This window comes from Morone saxatilis, unplaced genomic scaffold (genome assembly GCF_004916995.1).
Source record: "Morone saxatilis isolate NCDOM2014 unplaced genomic scaffold, NCSU_SB_2.0 Contig22, whole genome shotgun sequence".
NCBI lineage: Eukaryota > Metazoa > Chordata > Actinopteri > Moronidae > Morone > Morone saxatilis.
In genome coordinates this window covers 17,667,328-17,689,695 of record NW_023339785.1, presented here as the reverse complement: position 1 = coordinate 17,689,695, position 22,368 = coordinate 17,667,328, and the positions used below count along the sequence as shown (strand labels likewise).

At 40.8% G+C, this 22,368-nt stretch overlaps 1 protein-coding gene across 1 annotated transcript in view; it reads right to left on the bottom strand.

Annotated features, from left to right (window-relative positions):
* Positions 1-22,368, bottom strand: part of gria3b (glutamate receptor, ionotropic, AMPA 3b) — an 87,585-nt gene that overhangs the window by 12,039 nt on the left and 53,178 nt on the right. The window contains exons 5-12 of the mRNA XM_035669653.1: positions 16,499-16,552; positions 15,324-15,485; positions 14,458-14,625; positions 13,954-14,058; positions 11,848-11,952; positions 9,795-10,001; positions 7,202-7,575; positions 6,433-6,631 (exon numbers count right to left, since the gene is read on the bottom strand). Coding sequence (XP_035525546.1) covers positions 6,433-6,631; positions 7,202-7,575; positions 9,795-10,001; positions 11,848-11,952; positions 13,954-14,058; positions 14,458-14,625; positions 15,324-15,485; positions 16,499-16,552 — 1,374 coding nt within the window. The remainder of the gene's footprint in view (positions 1-6,432; positions 6,632-7,201; positions 7,576-9,794; positions 10,002-11,847; positions 11,953-13,953; positions 14,059-14,457; positions 14,626-15,323; positions 15,486-16,498; positions 16,553-22,368) is intronic.

Below are 22,368 nucleotides of genomic sequence, written 5' to 3'. Positions count from 1 at the left end.
ATTCAATTTTGATCTGACACTCATTCTCAAATGTTTTCTCTGGGATATTTGGACAGTTTGTTGGACAAAAAAAGCAACTTGAAGATGTCAACTTTTTATATTTTATAGACCAAATGCGTTTTATTGAAAAAATTACGCTCAAGGTAATTGATATTGATTATAAATAACTGTTTGGTGTAGCGCTTATTAACAGTCAACTACAAAAAAAGTAAAGATCATGCATTTTAACCTTTATTATTGAATGTTGAAGATAAAATACACTAAGTGCTCATGGAGATCTGAGACTGTGCATGTCTAGACATACTGATCAGTACACAGACTCATCACTGTTCTGAACTGGATTGGTAAAAGCCCCCTTAACAATCACATATCCATCTCTAATGCACTTCCATTAATAAACAAAAGCATTAACCTTGACCTAACGAAAGTGCTTTACTGGCTTTATGCAATCATATACAATTTGTTTGTAGGCATCTGTCACAGAGCATCAGGGCAAGGGTGAGGATGAGATGAGACAGCAACATAACACAAATTAAAAAGTCTGCATGATGAATGTTCTCAGCTCAGAAGAAAAAGCCTCAAAGTTGAAGCGATGGCTATTCTTTTTTGAATGCAAACACAATAGATGGGAGGTGGGGGGGGGGTCATTCAGAGTTAGATGTGATGTTTTTGTTGACAATCTTGTTAAATGTGTTCAATTTGCATGTGTCAGACATCATGGAAAGGACACTATTTTGGAGGACAATTTCTCCAAAGACCCGGGGCTCATCTGCTCAGCAGCGGGAAAGCTCCAGACGCCTCCTCAAATGAAGAGAAAAGAATGGATCTGGGCATTGATTACTGACGACAGAGTGTGCTGCCTCAGTGCTTTATGAAGTCAATTCATCAATATCAGAGCGGAGGCGAAGTGCGACCAAAACCTAAATAGGCCGATTCCACTGCAACTAAAGTCACCAGTAAGATGCTAAAGGCAGATTCTGATAAGAGAGAGAAAAAGAACAAGATACAGTGAGAAATCCCAGCAGGGAAAGAGAGATATTTGATTATTGACTGCTGACACACAAATATGCATAAAGAAACACACACACACGAACACTATAATGCACTGAAGGTCTGTCCTCAACTCCTTAAAAATGTAATCATTCAAATTCCGGTCTATGGTGGTCATTTGAAATTCAATTAGGCAATAATGACTGAAAAAGTCCATCATCAATGAACAGACAATTTGTTGAGCAATTATATACTGCCATTAATACAGCTTTATACATGTGGCCCTCCTTCACACAATATAATGGCCCTATTAGAACATACTGCTGTATTCTAAATGAGCTTCCAGGCAATTAACAGAGTGGGACACATTTGATAGCTATTGTATGAAGTAAAAAGAAACAGTCTATGTTTGATAACCTGCAAACAGCATAATCCTCCTCTTTTTAATGTCTTAAAATTTTACTAAAGCAATCATAATGTTGCTCTATTCATAATGAAGTACCTAAATAGTCAATCTCAGCCAGCCCTCCTACCTAAGTGACACAGTTACATCATCTGTGTAGGTGTCCCTCTGGCAAACCTGTCTGAAGCAGTGAGCTTCCTGCTGTCTTGTAATAAAGATAAAGACAAACTGAGGACTGTTATTCCAGCCTGGTAACCTAAGATGAGGAATGAAGGGGACGGGACTTGCCTCGAGCAAGACAAAGTTAGGGGTGCCAGAGAAAAAATGCTGATTATTCTTCCAGGGAAAAGTCTTTGAATCACCACGTACAAATCACATGCAGATATCAATGCACGGGCACTGGGGCACACTAATGCATGCACATACAAATGGAGGTTTTCTTGGAGCAGGGGTCGGAAATTCATATTTCGGGGGCCAAATAGTTTTATAGGGACCGTGGAAATTCAGGTCTGTAATACTATTTCTTTTTTTTTTTATTAAACCTGCAACAACAATTTTTTGGCCTCTTGGGGGCGCCAGAAACAAGCTGTATAAAACAACAACATTGACATATTAATCAATATCAACTCTTAAGGTTATATGGCGAACTTGTTAGCAAACTGTTGCATATTTATGGTACATATCCAGCAGATATGGAGTAACATTAGCATTAGAGTTGAGTTCCTGGTCCACCTTATAAATTTAGGTCCAATATTTACTATTTTAGCTCTGTTTTTAGTGTCCAGTAACATATCTGAGAAATATCTGGTGCTCTAGCTGCTCAATGTGCCACTATGTTCACCAGCTAGCAGCTAACTGTGGTCTGTCTGCTGTTTTGCTGGGCAGGTAGCGTCGGTTTTTAGAGCTCATTCATCATTCAGCTGCTTGGAGAAGTTGAAAAAACACTATGAGAAGAAAATGTATTAATACAATGGTTTTAGGATTATGTCTGAGTGAAGCTCATTTTCCCCCATTTTCTAAAAAAAGAAATCTCTTTTACACTGGCACCTATTTGTGTTCGAATCTGTTATGTCAAATATGCTAAAACTGTGTTTGAATTCAAAAGATACTTGTATAGTTTACAATAAAAAAGTGGATTATATCATCTATATTTAATTATATAATTTATAATTTTGACATGTTGACGTTTACATATAGGTTGTATTTATATTGTTATCTACAGTACAGACTTGGAACAAAGGCCATTATTAACCTACCACTGCCTTAGAGGATAAGTATTACTCTCTTACACTAAAGACACCTAAAGGCTACCCCTTAGGTATTTATTCACAGTCTAGAGATAAAATGCTTATTGGCCAGAAAAATTTGCCTTTAAAGGCTATCCGACAGGAAGAAAGACAAGGAAGATGTGCTTTTCAGTATTTTCAAAAATCATTAGTAAATCTAGAAATTAGAGATTTTGTTGTCTTAGAAGTCTGATTCTGAGTTATGCAGCATTTCCAGACCTCTGTTCACTGCCCTTCGAACTGCAGCCTGTTTTTTATTCTTCCTTTGGTGTTGCAGGCTGCTGTGATTATGGCCTCTCCCACGTACACTCCACTGCTTGTGTATCTAAATGCCATCTCCAAACACCCACCACTACATTTTCTTCTACTTAACTTCCCTTCCATTTTGTTTGTGGACATCACCACTTTCCCCCAATATCCTGTATGCCAGGACTACCTGTATCTCAAGTATGCAGAAATGAAAGTTGAGGCTCTGGGGGTGTACTTTGTCATTGAAGTGCCACATGCTACGCCCTGAATACCAATCACTCGTCTTTGATGCTTGTTGCTGGACTCCAATAGCTCCTCTCACGCCTGCTGTTGCTGCTCATCTAAAGTTCGACAAGGCCCTCTGAGGACAGCGCATTCCCTCTGAGGTTACGCCTATCTCGCACTAGTCTATCATCACTTTTGTCAGCTTTCTCTTTTATGCAAAAGGGCTCTAATCTTTATAGGAGCCTCCCCTTCGCTCAGCACTGTACTGAACCACATAGTGACAACAGCTCTGGGAATTTTGTTACAATGTGCTGCATATGATTGCAGGGCAACCTAAGGATTTCTTGTACAAATCTCCTTCCCTGCTCCTCTTCATGCACCCCTTGCCTAATGCAGGTCTGCTATGCATACTAAAGCCACTTATTAAACACTGTGTTGGACCATGAAGAAGCTATAGTGTCTGTGCCACAATAGCTGAGACGTGAAATTGATTTTCATGCTTAGTAAAATGCATTGGTGACTGCACTCAAGCTGTTCCCATCTCTACCACACCTGCAGATCAGTAAGATGCATGATGTTTGCTGTTGAGGCTTTGGGTGATGCATAATCTTTTGAGGGGAACAGAAAACAATGCTGTGGTCTCATTTCTCTGCGCAATTATCATTCTTTCATTGTTACGCTGTTAAATGAGGTGCATGATGGGACAGCAGTGTGGTTGTCTTTGATGGTCTCACCCCGGTCTTTACACATAATTAAACAGCCACATCAGCCCATTTTATCATCTCAGCCATTATTACAATCCAGCTTCTCCTTCAATGTACATCTCAAAATGTAACCAAGCCAAGCCTTTTGATGGAATAAAACCTCATCAAGAGGATAAACATGGCCTTGCTGGTGCAACTCCTTATTTTCTAATCATCCAAAACACAAATATTCAACTGACTGCATGAAAAGATCCGTGACAGGAATTAAATGATGAAACAAATCACAGTGGTGCAGCGGCACATGACAGCTGCTGTGTTGAGGAAGAGCAACACAAAGCTTGAAGCTACCCCGCATTGTCTCAAGGTAAAGCAACAGACAGGCTGGAGACAGAGGAGAAGAGGGTGCCCAAACAAGCAGGGTAGTCTGGGGAAGAGGAGCCAAGTGCGGGTAGAGCCATGATGCCAAGCGCCTAGAGCCATTCATGCTTCCACTGGGCACATCAACGGACTCCCAGGCCAGCTGTCCTAGTTGGTTGTGAGCAGCAAAATCTGAGCTTTCAAGAGGGATCTACTATAATGCCTCTCTCTTTGAAAATTCCTCTACAGCTTCTCTGCATTCCCACCACCAAATGAAGATGCGCAACGGTGAATATTGCCACTGTCAGGTAATGAGCCGTATTTCCAAACTGTCAATTTTTCAGGAGTTAAAAAACACACCTTGTAGGAACATCTTAAACTACAGAGACGATAAGGTAATTTAATCGATTTAAAGCGGTCAAAATAAGACTTAGAAGGGTTTGTTGCTCATTATTACATGCCATATTCATGTTACTACATCTTACTTTGTGATTTTCGTGCTTGGAAAGGGAGTAGAAAAAACGTATTTTACAAATGTACAACATTACTGAGTTTGCTCTACTTGTCACGTAGCCTTGTAAAATAAACCAGGTGAAATCATCAAAAATTAAAGGCCGGGGATGGCAGAGATGATGACATATGTCTTGTTTGAAACATTGGGCTTGAGTAAGAATTTCCAGCTGGCTGATGCCGTATGGGTCTAATTAAGCCTGAATGTATTTCCTGAAAAATATATCTGAAATATAACTTTAACTCCTATTAATCAGTTCATCATCATGTTTTTTTTCTTGTCAGACCTCTACAGCTTTAATTAAAAGTCCCTTGGAATAGTGGTTCACACATGTCATTTCCTATTTGAAGACTTGGGGATGTAACTAGGACACTCATTATTCAGAGTACAGAGAAACTGTGACTACCTGACCACCCCTCGGATTGCACTACCAGCAGACCTGTGGTGGATCCATTGTCAGGCTTGAAACCTAATCTGTAATTGGCATCCATCATGTCTCTGACATAAAGACATGCACTGTTTATACACCTGAGTATCATCTCTGATGAAAGGAAAAGTGATGACAGGCTTTGTATTGAGGTGTTGTGTGGAGAATAAAGTGCTGCTGTCATATGTGTCATGTGCCATGTTTCCCGGGATATATTATCTGCACTGCAAAGAGCCTTTCACAACAGCCGTAAAACAAAACTCTTTTAAATATCAAACTCTGCTATCTTGTCCTTCTTTGAAAAAAACATGGATTTGATTTTGCATTTTGTTGTTCTGAGCAATTCAACCCAGGGGTAATACAAATGAATTGCTCTTTCTGCCAACAGGCTGCAGCTGTGAAACATATGAATTGTTTCTCTCTTGCTGATGAGTAATGAGGGAGCGTAAGATAAAAGACTGTCATATTGCCTTTTCGTCATCACAGGCAGAGTGCTGTTTCATTAATTCTTTCTCAACTTATTGCTCTGCAAATGCAAAGGATTGGACTGCCGGTGTAGCCCTGCCACAAGCTAAGACATCTATGAATTTCACAGCAGAAGGGTGATTGCCCTAAAGATATGCAGCACTGTTAAACTCCTGCATGGTGAGCATGTGGTTGCCTTTCAGAGACTAATATACTTTCGCTTCAGATTTTAGTTAATTTATGACTTAATTGCCAGGCTAGTCCCTCATGCCGATGGACATATTGCTTATTCCATCTGAACCGTCTTTCAGACTGCTCTGTTTGACCTACAGGGCTCTTCTTCATCAGGTCCAATTTGCCAGCCATGGCCGGCTAGCTAATTATATTTCATGAGCTGACCCTTCTGAGTTTGAGCCTGATGTGGGTGCTTTGATTAGCCTCCTGTTTTTATCACCTCTGAGTCTTCCACGTTGTTATCACACTTTCTGCTGACAGCCCCAGTGCCTCAAGGTTGCACACTGCAGTACTGCCGCATAAATTTCACGTTCATGTCATGAGAGTTCAAGAACTGCTTCTCTGTCAACATGCCTCATTTGGAGCAATCTTGTGCAGGTCAAGAGTGCCGTACTAAAGGTACAAAATGGAAAATCTACGAGGAGGAGTTTATCAAGGACATTACACAAAGTAGTTTTTATGATGCAACAAGCCTGAGTGCAAAATATTTAGGTTTTTGCAGGTTTTGCCATTTTTAGCTAAAAGCTAACTGATTAAGGTGCTATGTGTGTGAAACCAAACAGTTTTCTGATACTACTCACCCTAAAAAACTCCTTTGTAGAGCCTGAGTCCAGAGTGCCATATGCTATCTCTGTCTGCTTGGCCAGATCTTCTGCACTTTCTATAGGAGAGACCATTCTCTCCACTGTCAAGAAGGCAGCCAAGTTGGCTGTGTAGGAAGAGATGATGATGAGGGTAAAGAACCACCACACACCACCGACAATACGGCCCGACAGAGACCTGCGAGAGGGAGGTTGATGACAGGGAAACACAGAATGTAATTACACAGTGGCATGTGGCGCCTATCAACTTGCTAAGATCTACCAGTTGTGTTTAATGTACCTAATTGCTTCATCATCAGAATTTCCTTGTAAATTACACTGGTACTGTGTCAGCACTCTAGAACAGCACATTTCCAAGGAAAGTAGCACTTGTTGTTTAAAATGTACTCTAATCCAAGTCTTTAATTGGCTGTGAAACAATTGGGGTCAAAGTTCATTTCATAGCCTGAAGAAAGTATTGATGAAACCATTCTGATGATGGTAATTCCAGCATACAAACTGACAAACTCAATTACACATAATAACGGCAATAAATGTGAAATGGGTTTAGCTTCAAATAATGAACACCTGAAGGTACAGGACAGGAAATGAAGATGCTTGAGTGACTCTGTGTACTTTTGAAAACACAATTGAAAACACATCTCATCACTTGCAGTTAAAATTGCATGTTGTAGTAGAAGTGGTGTATTTCTTTTTTCAAATATATATTTCGACTGTTCACTCCTGGTGTCTATTGGAGCTGACCCACCTGGGGGAGATGTCACAGCCCTGCTGCATGAAGGCGCCCAGTGAGAACCAGAGGGAATTGAAGATGCCAAAGTCATTGGGAGGATCGGGGGGTGTCTGGGGGTCTTTGGTCTCATCCTGTTCCTCAAGGTTCCACTCATAAGGACTGAACCGACTGACCAGGAACAGGACCACGCTCACCCCAATATAGGCAAACACTATACACATCCAGATCTCATAGGCCAGTGGGTCCAGGAAGGAGAAAACGCCGGGCTTGGACTTTTGGGGCTTCTTTATCATAATGGAGATGCCCAAGCTCATAAAGGGCTTGGAAAAGTCTATCACCTCCTCTCGAACCAGAGTTATGGTGAGAGGTGCAACAGCTATATCTGCTCTCTGGAAACAGGGACATGCACAGCAAGCATTAGTCATGACCTGCATAAATAAACAGGTAATTTTAAATGTATGTGTGAATGACTTGAGCTGGAGAAAGAGAATAAAACAATGTTGTTATCACACATTATACACATGATTATAAGAAATAAGATACCAGCTGTGACACAACACACACACACACACACACACACACACTCACAGGAAAATCTGATTGGTATTTGCACACTGTTATGACCTCGGATGTTAGCTATAATATATTTGAGATTCAAAAATTCATCAGGGTTTTTTTTCGCAAAGTGGCCACATTGGGAGATAAGAAATAGAGAAAAAGCTTATGAGGCCGCTGCAAGACTTTTGGAGAGACAGCTTGGAAAACATCCGCCGGGGCAGCTGGGTGTTTGAGTCATGTTTGACCAAATGCTTCCTTAATCAGAACCAAAGGGCTACTGAGTGGAAAACGTTTCAATTGTTTAATTCCTTAAAATAAGTAGCTTTATACTATGTCCTGCTATAGCACTCTAGCTGTTTCAATTGAATTGTTTACATTAAGATATACAACTATTAAAATATATATATAAATAGCATATTTTAAGAATAATGAATGTAACCTTTGTCTATAAAAGGCTATAATATAAACTGAATATACAGTAAAGAGGTTCCCGTACAAACAAAAACAGCAAGCGACTGGCATTAAGTCATTTGGATTTCCCAAACACAGCTTATTCTTTCATTTGCTTTATTTTTTTAATTTTCCAAGCTGTTTCTTTTTATCTCCCTCCTTTGCTCTGCTGCTTCAATCACATTATGTTATCAAAACACATCCACGGAGGTGGTGCTGCCTTTTTAGAAATCACAATGGGTTTCTTTGTAAAAGCAGAAGAAAATAATTAATCACATTCGACAGTGTTACTGCAGCTAGTGTGTATGTGATTAATTAAATAACTGCTCCTCTTCAAAGGAGCAACTCCGTGAAGGACAGTTCTTTGTATTGTGCTGTATTGTCTTTTAATGTCGAAATTGAGAAAACACTAGATTGAAGCAGCACAAGGCAGAAAATGTTTCTTACAAGGTCAAACTAGGAGCAACACAAATAAACCCAATAAACACCACTGTTTTCTTTACCCTGTCAAACACAACATTGTGAAGGGCTATAACCATTTAATCCTCGTGCAGGCGTAAGCAGCACTCAATCAATGGGAAGGGAAACAAAGCAATAAAGAGCAGCCTCGGGCCTAACCTTTAAAAGACAACTAAAATCGAATTAATTTAGTGGTCAAAAGGTCAAAATGTACAAAACTATTAGTCCCGGCCCACCTGCTGTAAAATTACAGGCCTGGAAAGACTTGACAGCAGCGTGATTGGGATATTTTTTCACCTTCCATCTGCAGGGAGTGGACTTTTCCCATTTGAAAGATAATTTGGTGGCGATAGCACATCAAACCAAGCAATCTCTCTGGCTGATAGTTGGGAAATTGAACAGATGAGGAAGCCTAACCCTCATGCATTTTGTATTTGGCCCCTGTTCAACTATTGTGGCCTCAGAGAAAGGCGAGAAAGAGAGCGGGGTGGGGGTGGAGGGTAATTTTGGAATGCACAAGGTGCTGCGAGAGCCCGAGCGCTCTGTCTGATGTAAAACACGGCATGACCCTTCCCTAATGTGAGAGGTTCAGCCTTTATGGAGCACAACACATATGGATCTTGTTGTTTCAAACCGCAAACCACCATTTAGCTGTTGATGCTAAAGCAGATTTTCTCAGCTGTGAATTTACAATGTGGCATATTCATCATACACATCAAACATTGAACATAATTACACAATCACTTCAAAGGCATACAATCTTTCATTCATCAAAGTGATTACAGTGTGTTTGCCATATGGACTCATTGTTTTCATGTACCTACCTCTGTTTCAACTGTAAGAGAGAGACAGCTTTCTAGGCTAAGCAAGAAGGATTAATTGCAATGAACAGCACTGAGAAATGATTTCATTTTCTCCGTCTCAAGATGATCACCAACTCCCCAATGCTTGAGGCTGCATTTGACAAATTCACTCACAGCTGAGCTTCCTGAGACAGCATCAGACTTTGAACTGGGCAAGAGCTGATGAGTTCACAACGAGTTGGTGATAACCTTAAGACAGAAAAATGAGATCTCCTCTCATGTTGAAGTTCCTTGCAAACTGTCATGTAATCAGCGAAATCGAGGCTCCCAGTACTCACCCCATAGACCAGTTCACCCACCATCCCGTTCCACGTCTTGGTCTCGGGGTCTCGGGCTCCGTACTTCCCATCCATTACTATAGACAGTTTGTACTTAATTCCAACATGTTTGGCAATCTCAGATGCTAAATCGACGCAGTAGCCTTCATATCTGTCATTCCCATCCAGATGCATATAATTTTTCTTGTACATCACATAAGGAGCTTCCTGTTGATTCAAACACACGCTGGTTTATTCACTCCCATGCCCTGGCACACATTCAATTATACAGAAATATGCATACATGCACTCATATGTTCCCGTGCACACACACTCACGCTCACACACACACACACACACGCACACATATAGAGAGAAATTCAAAACATTATAAGCTGCTATAATCACATCCATGCAGTCATGCATACACAGATGATGCCCCGCAAATGCACAAATATACACTGATAACAGCAGCACGATCATGTGGTCACACTGCTTTCATCAAGCCGTGGCAGCCAGCAGACACCAAGCCTAATGCACCCAACCTATTTTGAGCCCAAGGGTGCAACTTTGTGGCATAATAAAGGAGGGTTAAGGGGTTGGAGAACAAAGTTTTTTTCATTTCTAAAGGAGAAGACAGGAGGCCAGAATGAGATTGTAATAGGGCTGGGAGTCATTGGTAGGCAAGGTGTGGGTCAGCTCAGAGGTGGGTGGGGTATGGGAATGGGGATGGGTTTCATAAGTAAATGCCAGTGACAGGAGAGGGATCAGAGAGTGCCAATAGTATCTCAACATATTCAAGCACATTGCACCAATGCGCAGTTAAAGGCTGTTTCATTCCAAAAAAATAAAAAAAATAAAAACAAAGAGCCATTACCGGTATTTGCTATCCAGAAAAATGCAAAAGAAATACTCCATAAATAAAATAATTACATCAGGAGAGCAGGAGCGTGCTAGTTTTCCTCTCCTTTTCAAAACGCTTGTGCAGCTCGTCTTTTCTCTTACTGAGCACATCATCATTATCAAACAATAGGACTGCTCAGGAGAGCAGGCATTGTCATTACAGCCATACACAATTAGAGTGCAAGTAGGAGAGCAATGGTTTGTTTGTTCTGTGCTGAATGTATCCCCTCACCTTGGATCCTTTGAGTGTTTCCCTCCAGTTAACACATGTTTACCTCCTGACTGTATTTCTCATCTCGAGATGTTAAATGTTTCCTCTCGCTATTGAGTGACGCCAGCTTATGCTTTGGAATACAAATGAATTTTAACTGTGCATAAATACCAGAGATCCCTATCACATTTTTCTTTATCGTTTTTAAAATGTTTGTTTGGAGAGAATGAGGTACTGCATCAGGTAATTATAATGCCATTATACAGTCAGTAACTACATTTTCAATGGAAGCTATGCAATAAGCCTAAAACATTTAGTTGAGTAAATACAGTTGAAAATAAATAAATAAAAGCAATATTTTGTTTGTTTATCATACTTTGGTCTGGGAAAATTCCTAGAAAATGATCCTTCCTAAATCACTGACTGGAAGTTATACTTCAACACAGAACACATGTAGGAGCAATACAAAATAGATTGGAGAGGTGATAACAAGGAAAAATACCACACCTACTTATCCCTCCTCCAATACTGTTTACTTTGCTTTGCCCAGCTTGAGAAACCATTGCAGTATCGTCCTCTAGTCATTCTTCGGCCAGTCTATCCCAAGTGTCATTGAACATTTACTTGATGAGGACAGACAGGTCTACTTACGTATGCGATTGTATGCTTTTTGTAATTGATGGAGTCAACTATTATCATTTATACCATTATTGTGATGTCACTGCTACGACAGGCCACTGAAGTATGGAAAATCAAAATGCTTTGACACCCACACGGATACAGTTGAAACACTCCCCCATTTCGGACCGACTGTTTCAACATGTAGTGAGTGGATGGAAAGCAACACAAAAAAGATGTGGTTCTACCCGCCCAGGACAGAATGTATCACTCATTGGAATCAACACCATGACCTTGAGTGGCAGAATACGTGAAACATTTAAAACTGCATGGAAAGTGTACCATAATAGTAGTGACCACAATCGTTCGGTTTTCCACTGAGGAGTCGTTGGAGACCTGCGGGTCCATAATATTTACAAATCGCGCGTACTCGTTCCAGTACCCAATCTGCAAAGAGAAAACAGTGGTTAGTGATGTATTCCAACCCACTGACGATATGTAAGTGAGCATATAGAAGGAATACTTCTAAGTATTACTGGGACTGCCGTGATGTGGGGCTCATTAAAACAACACTGCATTTCCCAAAAGGCCTGCTGCCTCTGCCCTAAACTTCAACCAAAATAGCAGCAAATGAGCAGAATACTAAAATGGCCCAGAAATCTCAGCATGGTATAAACAAAGAGTTGATATTTCTACATTCAACATGCAGTTGTGACATGATGATAAAAGATTTTATGAAAATAAACTAATGGTTTCTTTCAAATAGCCAAATGTGCGAGAGCTGCACTGCATGAGCATACGGCAGACAACTTCTATCCCTCCCACCTTCAGCTTCCCAGGTTTTATGGTAAATAATTGATATTCAGGCCTGTGAACTGCATACATGTTTAATAATTTAACATAATATTTCAGTGGCTCCACAGTTTCTTCTGCACAGTCCTGCCATTGCAGTTAGGCTGTATTCTGCTGTACAGATGCTTAAGTCAAACCAATGTCAAGTGTTTGTTTGCCCATCTGAAATAATGACTGCTCTGGCTCACGATGAAACGTGTTGCATATGTTGCTGCCAATAGTCTAACTGTTGCTGGCTAGGACTTTTCCCATCACATCTGGTCCACATTTTTTTTGCTTCAGATCTTTAAATGTTTGGGCCAGACAGGTGTACAACAGTGCAGAGGTTTTAAAAAACCAAGTGGAGGCGCTAGAAAGCAGCAAACGTCTTTAAACTTCAGCTCCAAAACTGTGGCTACAGTTGTGGGTGCAGTTAATGCACTTGCCAGACTGGAGAAAGCTCTAAATGTTTATTCTCTTGTCCGACAGTGATATTTGAGAAGCGGTGCTCGGGGGGACGAGACTGTGGGGAGCTGTGTCATGGAGTGCTGCTCCAGAGGCAAAGTCCTGATCTCACCCTGAGCAGCTGGGACAAATATCAGCCCATACATCACTTGTGACAGTCACAGCTAAGAACCTTCATCCTCTAACTGTCAGTGGGGTGACTGGGGCTTCAGGTCCTGACAAACTGCTGCCCGGCCTGTCTCATCTTCCCTCGCTCCCTCACTCTCTCCCCCTGACCTTCTTTCTCCCACTCTATCTCCATCCCTCCTCCTGCTCTCCCCATCTCTGTTTGGCTGTGAGGGGATGGCTGTAAGGGCCGTGTGATGCTAACTGAAGTGTGGGCTTTAAAGGCCTGGGAGGCAGGCAGCATAATCACACGTCATATCAGACTGAGCCCACACTTATCCAGCTAATGAGAAATTCACAGCTGTCTCTTGGAACTCTGTGAGGTTATGAAATAAAACCAGAGGTCATCATATGGTACCAGTTATAATGTGAATGTACCGCTGGGAATTACCATTTTGAAGGGGAGCCAGAGGAATTTGTGGATCCCTTTTATAGTAATTGGTTATTTGAATGGTAATTACTGTCAAATCGTATCTGTGCTATCCCACTGCACTGAAACAGTCTTATATCATTCTTTTGAGAGAACACTTTTAGCTATCAGATCGCAGGCTGTGTGTGATTTGTAGGGCTTGTGATGCTCAATGCTGCTACCTAACAGAGTAGAGAAAGGCAATCAGCATTACTCCGCTTTGTCCTGTCAACCCTGCTGGTCCCACATGACGGCAAATGCCCTCAGTACTTTATGGAGGTAGAAGCTTGTTTGAAGCATGTTTTCTGCTTTCACAAAATCCTGCAGTTATCCCAGAACAGGGCAATGTTTTGGCACACTTAAACATGTGGCCAACACTCATTCAATTTTGTTCTTAAGCACAGTTGATCAATAAATCATTTAAAATTACATGTTGGCCAGATTCCACGATTTCTGACAAGTAATGAACCAAACCTGTGTGCCAGCTGCTCGCTTTTTATAAAGACCAGGGTTTTTGATCAAGTCTGGATTTGACAGTTGATGGATGACAGTTGATAGAGGTCACCGCTACGTCTTACCTTCCTCGGCCCACCTGTTTTCATCTCATAAACATCTATGGTGTAGTTGGTCCTGCGGCCGTAGTTGTCGAACTGGATGTTCCCAGTCATGCCCTGCACTTGGACCTGCCACAGGGGACAGACAGACGGACAGACACACCGACACAGGGGAATGTGTAATAGCCATCACTTTGCATATATAGCTGGTATTAAGGTGCTCGTGTCCATGGAGCTACTGGAGTGCGAGCAGTCTGTTAATCAAATGATGAACTGGATACACTTTAATAAAAGATGTAGTTTTATGGTAATGAGGGCCTGGATTTGAGTGAGCTCTGTGCAGAGATATCTGGGGGCAGAGGGAGGAGAACAGCCCGACACTCTTTTCCCTTCTCCCTCTGTCACGTTCCATCTTTATCACACTCTCACTTGCTATCTCTGCCTCACTTCTTCTAGCCTTTTCTTTAGTTATCAGCTTGCCACTCTCTCTTCCCCTCGCTCTCTCTCTTTTTCTCTTCACCCTCCTACCGTTTTGAGAGCTCTCTCGATGTCGATGCCTTGGCTCCAAGGTACAGCGGGATTGGCTAGACAGTCTCCAGCGCTGCCCCGGCGAGAGACGTCCACACGTTGGCGCCGCAGGTACCTGAAGGCCTCTGCTATCACCAGGATGGCATCATGGGTCAGTGCTGATGTGTACTGTTCAAAATAAAACCCAGCAGAACACACAGTGAGACAGAAACACATGATGAGAGAAATAAAGAGACAACGGTGTGCAGGGACTATTTTTGTTTAGGACATAATCTATCTAAATATAATGAGAGTAAAGATTAATTGTTTAAAATCACTATGTGTCTTTTTCAGATAAAAATTCTGGTCAGTTCAGTGTGGGTGGGGTGGGTGCAAGTTCTGCTGCCTTGCTTATGATACAAATAGTTGGATTAGACATATTTGATAAGAAAAGCCAAGACTTGTCAGACAACTTCAAAACTTTTAGTGCAGAGTTGGGGAGAAAATACAGCCTTAATGCGTTATTTTATCTCCCACACACTTCCCCTCCAACTTTGCCTGACCTTTTCACCACTGAGGGTAGAGCCACTTGTTTGTTGACCAATGCACCATGACAAAATCTAATTAAATGCCATTCAAAATCCATTTCTTTCTTGATCATTGTTTAATTAGATGTAAATTGAAGCTGCAATATAACCTTGCCTTGCACCGCCTATCAATATATTGATTGCTGGGGGGATGCAGAGCAAAGAGGAGGAAGCAAGGGGTGGGAGGAAGAGAGGAATGGCAAAGGCAAACAGAGGATGAGAGGAACCGATAGAGAGCACTTCAGAAGGGATGGTCGCTGTATTCTGCATGCGCAATGAAAGGCCTTGCAAGCAAAGTACCTTTAGCGGAGTGTTTCGGGCTTCTGGGAATTCTCTTTCATCCAGCCGCTCCCAGCGCTGCATAAACTGCTGCACAATCGGGTTCTCAGGGTTGACTATCTGAAACCCTGAAATGTTGGCTCCACCGGCAAAGACTTTGTCCAAGCTCACATTAGAAAATCCCTGAGATGAGGCAGAAGGAAACATGGGATGAGAGGACTCATATCACTTGTTTCTCCTTGAGTTTTCTTTTTTTATATAACCTGGGTGAAGCACCAAAAAATATTATCAGCTATTCTGGCAGTGTGCAAGGTGCATTTTATTATGAACTGTGTGCTGTGTGACAAAGCAACATGTGTTTGCCATTACACTGAGGCAAATGTTTCTCTTCACACTTTGTGGTGTAACCTGAATTCAGTTACAGATAAACAACCTGCCAGTAGATACTTTAGAGTTTTTGTCAGATCATCTAGAAGACAAAATATTTTACTTGAACCAGCTGGCCTACTTTCATTCAGATTGCCTTGCCATGAAAAATTTTTTTTTTTAATGCATTTCAAAAACCTCTGCTACTCCAGCTGCCTTTAAATTTACTTCTTCACCCCAGAGCCATGACATGGAGTTATTTCTTTTTATGGTCAAATTGCTGTTTTTTAAGTGCGGCATTGTGTCATGGCGTGCAAGGACATGTGTCTGACTGCTGCATAATCACATCTTCTAAAGTCGGGGAAACAGCAGCAGGGGATCAGCGAGTGAGAGCAGGGTTGGCCTCCACTTTAAAACCTCATGCTAATATCAAGGCTAAATGAAGATTTCCCTCCCTGGACTGGGAGGAAAAGATGGCTGCCCTCCAACAATGGTTAAAAAGGTTAAAAGCTGTTTATTTATTGCATAGGACATTAATTATAGCAAAATATGAATATATTCATAGAAGTAAATATGCAGTGTAGTCCTTACTGCCAGTTTGTGATTGATATGGCACAGCATGACATGGAACAAACAAGCCCAATATATACAGTAGAGAGAAAAAACAAAACAAAATATATACAGGTCTGTTTTTTCAGATTTCATACAAAAGCCTATAATCCACTTATTGTGCATGCACATTTATGCTCATGGCTGAGACTAAGTCCCATCACATGCAGCACAAAGCAGGTTCCACTCCCTCCCAGGGGAGTAGCTCGGTTATTACTCACAAGATTGGCCAGAATGTAGTGGTAACCACGACTGTTCTTCCCCAGGGTCACAACCTATGGGAGAAAAACATCAATATAGTAAACCACCCATGAGATGAGAGCTAAGAGTCATGGATTGTGTAAGTGGCTACAACAGTCTCTGTAAATGCAGTAACGTCCAATGGAATAACAACAGACAGTGTTCATTAAGGAGGAGCTGATAATGAGAGAGAAACAGGAATGACGTGGAACATCCTTGAATATTCTGCTCACTTTGAAGTCATTCACGGTGCAGGGATACTCTTCAGTAACTGCTGGACAGAAGGTAGAAATGGGAAAAAATATTTCAAAGAAATCTACAGTGAGACAGTAAGATGTAGATCTCGCTCTGCTTTGAAAATATCACACCTTTGGAGCATAACAGCATGTTTCAACCCACGCAGCCTGTCTGAAAATAGTAAGTGGTGTTCTAAGCCATTCCATCACTGTGGTTCAAACCATATGCTGCCTTTTATTCTAGATTTTCTTCTTCCTTTTGTTCTAGGCCCACAGATAAATCCAATAGTGAAACTCTAAATTGTTCTGGCTTTTTTTTGCGCATTACATGCTGGACAGGGTTTTCAACTGGGCCTTGTGAGGTCTGTTATTTATGACTCTGCAGTCTGCTGTGGATGGACTTCTGAGCGGCTGCCATGCAGAAACCTGTCAACCATGTCTCGGTTTTCATCTGCGTTCTACAAACACAGCAACACAAGTTTACAGCAAAATCAGCATGTTTGCACATGTTCTGGCTCTGGCTCTGTCACAAGAACAAACCGTCAGTTTATCATCTGTTTGTGTGTGCGTGTTAGGCCAGGGGCATTGGATATTTGTTACTGTGGATCGTTTTCGACATTCCCGCTGAGTAGGAGAAAGTGATGAAAAGTAAACTTGTATCTTCACATCTCAGGCTGTAAAGAATCTTTGAAGGACGTTTTGAGTTTCACCCATTTCAGTTACAGCTTTTTAATTGAGCTTTGGTGAACTTAAACTGACCTGGTTGCACTAGTATACAGTAGCACCAAACAATATAACAATCATCCTTGCTTGGAATGACTACCCCAACCCCCCCACAAATCAAATAAACCACTTCTCTCCCTTTTTCACGGACAACTGAAGGTTGTCCACTAAAAGGAAGAGAGGTTGGTGGTGATTTTCACAAAGAACAGCGCACAATGAAGCACAAACACACAAAGCCTTTCACTCATGCTATCAAGCTGTTTGGGTGGGTCAGTGTTCCCTGACAGCTTCCCCATCATTAAGGCTTTAAACTTCCAACACTGCAGGATGTCAGATGGAAGAAACCAAGAAAGCAAAATAGAAACAAAGAGGAAATGAGCTGATTATAATGCAGAAATAGCGGGAGCTGGCTTTTAGAATCCATCAATCTAATGAGTAAGTGACAGAAAGCTCCATGAAAAGAAATCTCTGCAACTACTGCAGTAATATCAGGGCTATGTGCAGCACAGCTATGTCCACTGTAATTGTTCACAAATCTGACTTTCAGACTTTTAGCTCTGCTGCATTTTCTTGGACAAACCCCACAGCTCCACACTCCTTCTCCGTGTGCTAACCTTGACACTGGCCGTAAGCCTCCTCACACCTGCCCTGGAGCTGGGCAGAGAAAGGCCTCACCCCCCGCCTGCAGCCCGCAGCTCACAGCCAGCCTGGCAACGGCTACAAGCAGCAACCTTGGGATGAAGCACAGCAAGACGCTGATGACACAGAGATACACAGAACCTCCGGCCAGAACACACAAACCTCTCCCCTCAACCTTTTTAATTAGGCAGACGGCAAGACCCAACTCCAGTTGAGACAGAAAGATTTTATTGTTCCTAGTTGTGATGCACCACTGACTGCCCTGTCCGCAAGCCTCTCAGATACTGCAGATGGAGATAACTCTTTTTACAGTGATGATAAGAAATGATCCCTTCGTGTATCCTTTAACAATACAATAGTATTTGAGCAGTAACACATTATCAGAAACAGACTTGAGCCGATTAGACATTAGACCTTTCAAGGCCTAGTGTGAGATAGAAACATCGATGCCAATCTCATGTCTACATCGCTGGTATCTGGATGTGATTAGCTTAGCTTAGCGTAAAGAAACAGCTATCCCAAATTGGTTTATCGTTCAAAAATACACCTAACAACACCTAAGGCTCAGAAATGTTAAAATCAATGTTTCCCTACACCAGGGTGAAAAGATGGCTGCTCTTTAAAGGTTACAAAAGTTAAATGTTGTTTATTGTGTTGGACAATAATTTATGTTTAAATATTAACATGTTCATTGTGTGTAGTCATGTAGACTGACAGATTGTGATTTGTAAGACATGAGAAAGAACGATGCCATCCACACGTAGCTGAAGTTGGGACTGAAAGCAGCTAGCCAAGCTCAAAAAAAAAATCCACCTTCAAACACTTATTTCAGATTAATTACACTGTTATAGTTAATATTAACAAATAATATAATTAATTCACAAAACAATTAGCTTTTTGTTTTACTTTGACTTAGCTACTAAACTAACATAAGTGATATTAATCTATGCATCTTACTCCTGCAAATATGTTTTTTCCCTTTATATTAAATTATTAATTCATGCTACTATAGTTTTGCTTATCATCTTCAGATTCAAATGGATATTTACCAAAAGCACAGACTTGGGTGATTTTAAATTAATTCAGACACCTTGAATTTTAATCTTTTTTTTGCCTCCCATTCTTCTTGAATTGATGTCTGCTGCTGTTAGTCACCTTTAAAGCACCTCAACACAAACACAAGCCTACTAACCAATTATTCCGTTTCCTGGTGACACTCGAGAAGAAATGCGTTTAGTGTGCTACCCCTCCAATAATGCGATTCCTCTTTTTCATACAGTGTGTGCTCTTGCACATTGATCCACTAGCCTGCTCCACCACCTTTTGTTCTGCTGCTGAAGGAGAGCCAGCATTTTGCAGACCAGAGTTTTCTTTAAAGCCTGATGGGGACAGACAACCAGGATGACCTTGACTTTACCCTGATCCAGACTCGCCGTGCCTCAGCCCTGCCAGACAGGGAGCCCTAAATGTAAAACTACAGCTACACATTTTCAGTAAACGCCAGACTGTTTTCCTCCAAGTTTGACCTTTCTACCGTAGAGTTTGCCGCAGCACAGGAAGAAGCAGACTGAAAATGATAGGTTGCCTAGAGTTTGTAAATAAGCATTCACTGAGACATATAAAAGAGGAGCAAATGATGCAGTTACTTTAGTCTCTTCCTGAAATATGAAAACACAAGACTCCTGACCACACTAGTGAGTTTCCCCATTAGCATTGGGGCTGTATAAAACAAATATGTTCAAATTCAATTAATTGGTTGATTATTCTGGCAATTAAAATATCAATAAATAATAAAAAATCTTTGTTTTTAACTGAGCTTCAAAGCTTTTGTCCAAACAATACTTGACACTCAAAATACACAACATTTACAATCATATGAAACAGATAAAAGACATCTGAAAACATAATTTTTTTTAGGATTTTTCCTTGATATATTAACTAAATTATCAAAAAAGATAAAATGATCATTTCTGCAGTTTGTGTATTCCATTTCAAAGATAATAATTTTAGCTCTAATTGGCATGGTATAACTATAAAGATGATCAGTGTTTACGGAGGTCATCATTGGCCATTCCATTCATGGGGGACAATAAACAAAAACTGTACACCCAGTGAATACTACTAACACATATGAAATGATATGAGGATTGATATAAGACATTATATTAGACATATTATTTATTAATTTTTAGTAAATTACAAAAATCATACAGGTCAAAAATGAGTGATCATGAATCAGTATTTTGCTTCAGGTCAAGCCAGACCTTAACTGTACTGCACATTTAGTGACAATTGCTACATTATGATACCTTAAATTACTTTTGCATTATTCTAATCATTACATTCAAAATTGGAATTATAAGTGGTGACTGCAATATATCATGGTAATAATAATACATTTCTGCTAAGCCACGTCTAACAATTAAAATGAAAAATATCAGATATCATCTAAATTAATCCTGTTGACTCTCTCAGTCAACCCTTTGGCTACTGAGCTAACATTATGTTAGCTAATGTAATAATTCCACCAACTGAAAAGCTGCTGCTTAGTGACAGGATATTTTATGTTTTACGGGTTGTTGCGATGGTGCATTCTGGCCCAAACACTGAATACCCTTTTTAATCATATTTGCATAATTAATAGTCTTAATAACAATTGTTACATATAATTTGGTGGCTGCAGAGATACCAAAGTGCTCCACTTCACACAGGATGGGACAGAAGGGTGAATTTGAGCTCTATGCTTGGATACAAAAGGATGTCCCTCTTCTTCAGTTTCTATTTCTGCTTCAATGCTCTTGGTAGAAGTGCACTTGGTAGAAGTGCTCTTGGTGGAGCACTCCCTAACAGCCAGCAGTGGCTGTGGCTGAGATGCTTTTCTTGGCAGTCGACATGCCCCTGAAGATAGCAGGGGCATCTAGTGGCCTTCCCCCAAATGCAGAACATTTTAGAAACACCTGACTCATATTCAGATGATTATGTCTGTGATTGCTCCGAGATGCGAGAACAATGCGAGACTTGATACCTTGGGAGGAAGGAATCACTGATACTGCAGCTGAGACGCCCTTATGTTTGTGTGCCAAAACTTGGCTTTGAAACAGTAAGATGTCCTATTCTGTTTTCACTGAAAATGATCAGGGTAATTTCACTTGATTGATAAAAGAAAAAAAAATATCTTCTGGTTTAGATATTGTATTTTAATACCACTTTTAACTACATGTGAAATTCATCTGACTTGCAGCACACCGTTCTCATCCGCTCATTCAGTCATAGAGTCAGCAGGTCACGTTCTGTTTAATGATAACACTTTAATCCCATTTAATTCTATAATCACAGTTAGTAAATGGCCACGGTTGGTGCCAGGGATTTGAAAGCACTACGTATCCCCGGCTTTACATCGAGCAGAAAGGGTTTGGCTATACTTCTGTCAGTGGCCCAGGGACAATAAGCTGATGTTGAGATCAGGAGCAACTTTCATATCAGCATACACTTCCGTGCCTCTTTTCTTCTCTATTTTTTGGAACAAATTGAGAAACATGTCAGGTAGTGTTACTAGAAAACAGAGTCAGAGTAATCAAGAACCTTTGAATGCGTGAGAAGGATTTACATGTCAGATTTTGTGTTGTAACTTTAAATCAAAGAGTGTCAGAGTACATTGACTCAGATTTTATTTCGGTTTGTAATACCTCTAGATACATCTGTGTTAGCCAATATGTTACATGAGCATACAAAAGTGGTTTCTGGTTTACAGAATGCTGTTATTGCTCAGTGTTTTTCACAGTGTCATCCACAATATTGAGGGTTGATGACCTTTTGTTTATTCTGTCAACTGCTGGCAATCTAACATCCATTCTCCCACGACTTCTTATTTCTCATCGTCAAATTTCTCTCCCTTTCTTGAATTTGATATAACACAGAGATTTCACATTGTATAATACATCTAACAATGGATTGGATGGAGTTCTTCATTCAAGAGCAGAGCGAGGGATATGGAGGCTCACCAATTCTCCACGGGGAAGCAATATGGCCACCCTTCATGCCTCCACAGGCAGCAGAATGTTGTTCTAACAAATCCCCAGATGTACCTCTCAGTTTTTTCTTTTTCTGTGAATCTTTTTCACTTCCTATTGTTTTCTTTTTCTTGCATGAAAATGCAGCTTTATGGCTGGCAGAGCCCTCATTGCCTGCCTGTCTTTGAACAGCTTGCGTGCCCTGGGCCTGTCCCAGACGCCATTCTTTTTTTTTTTTTTTTT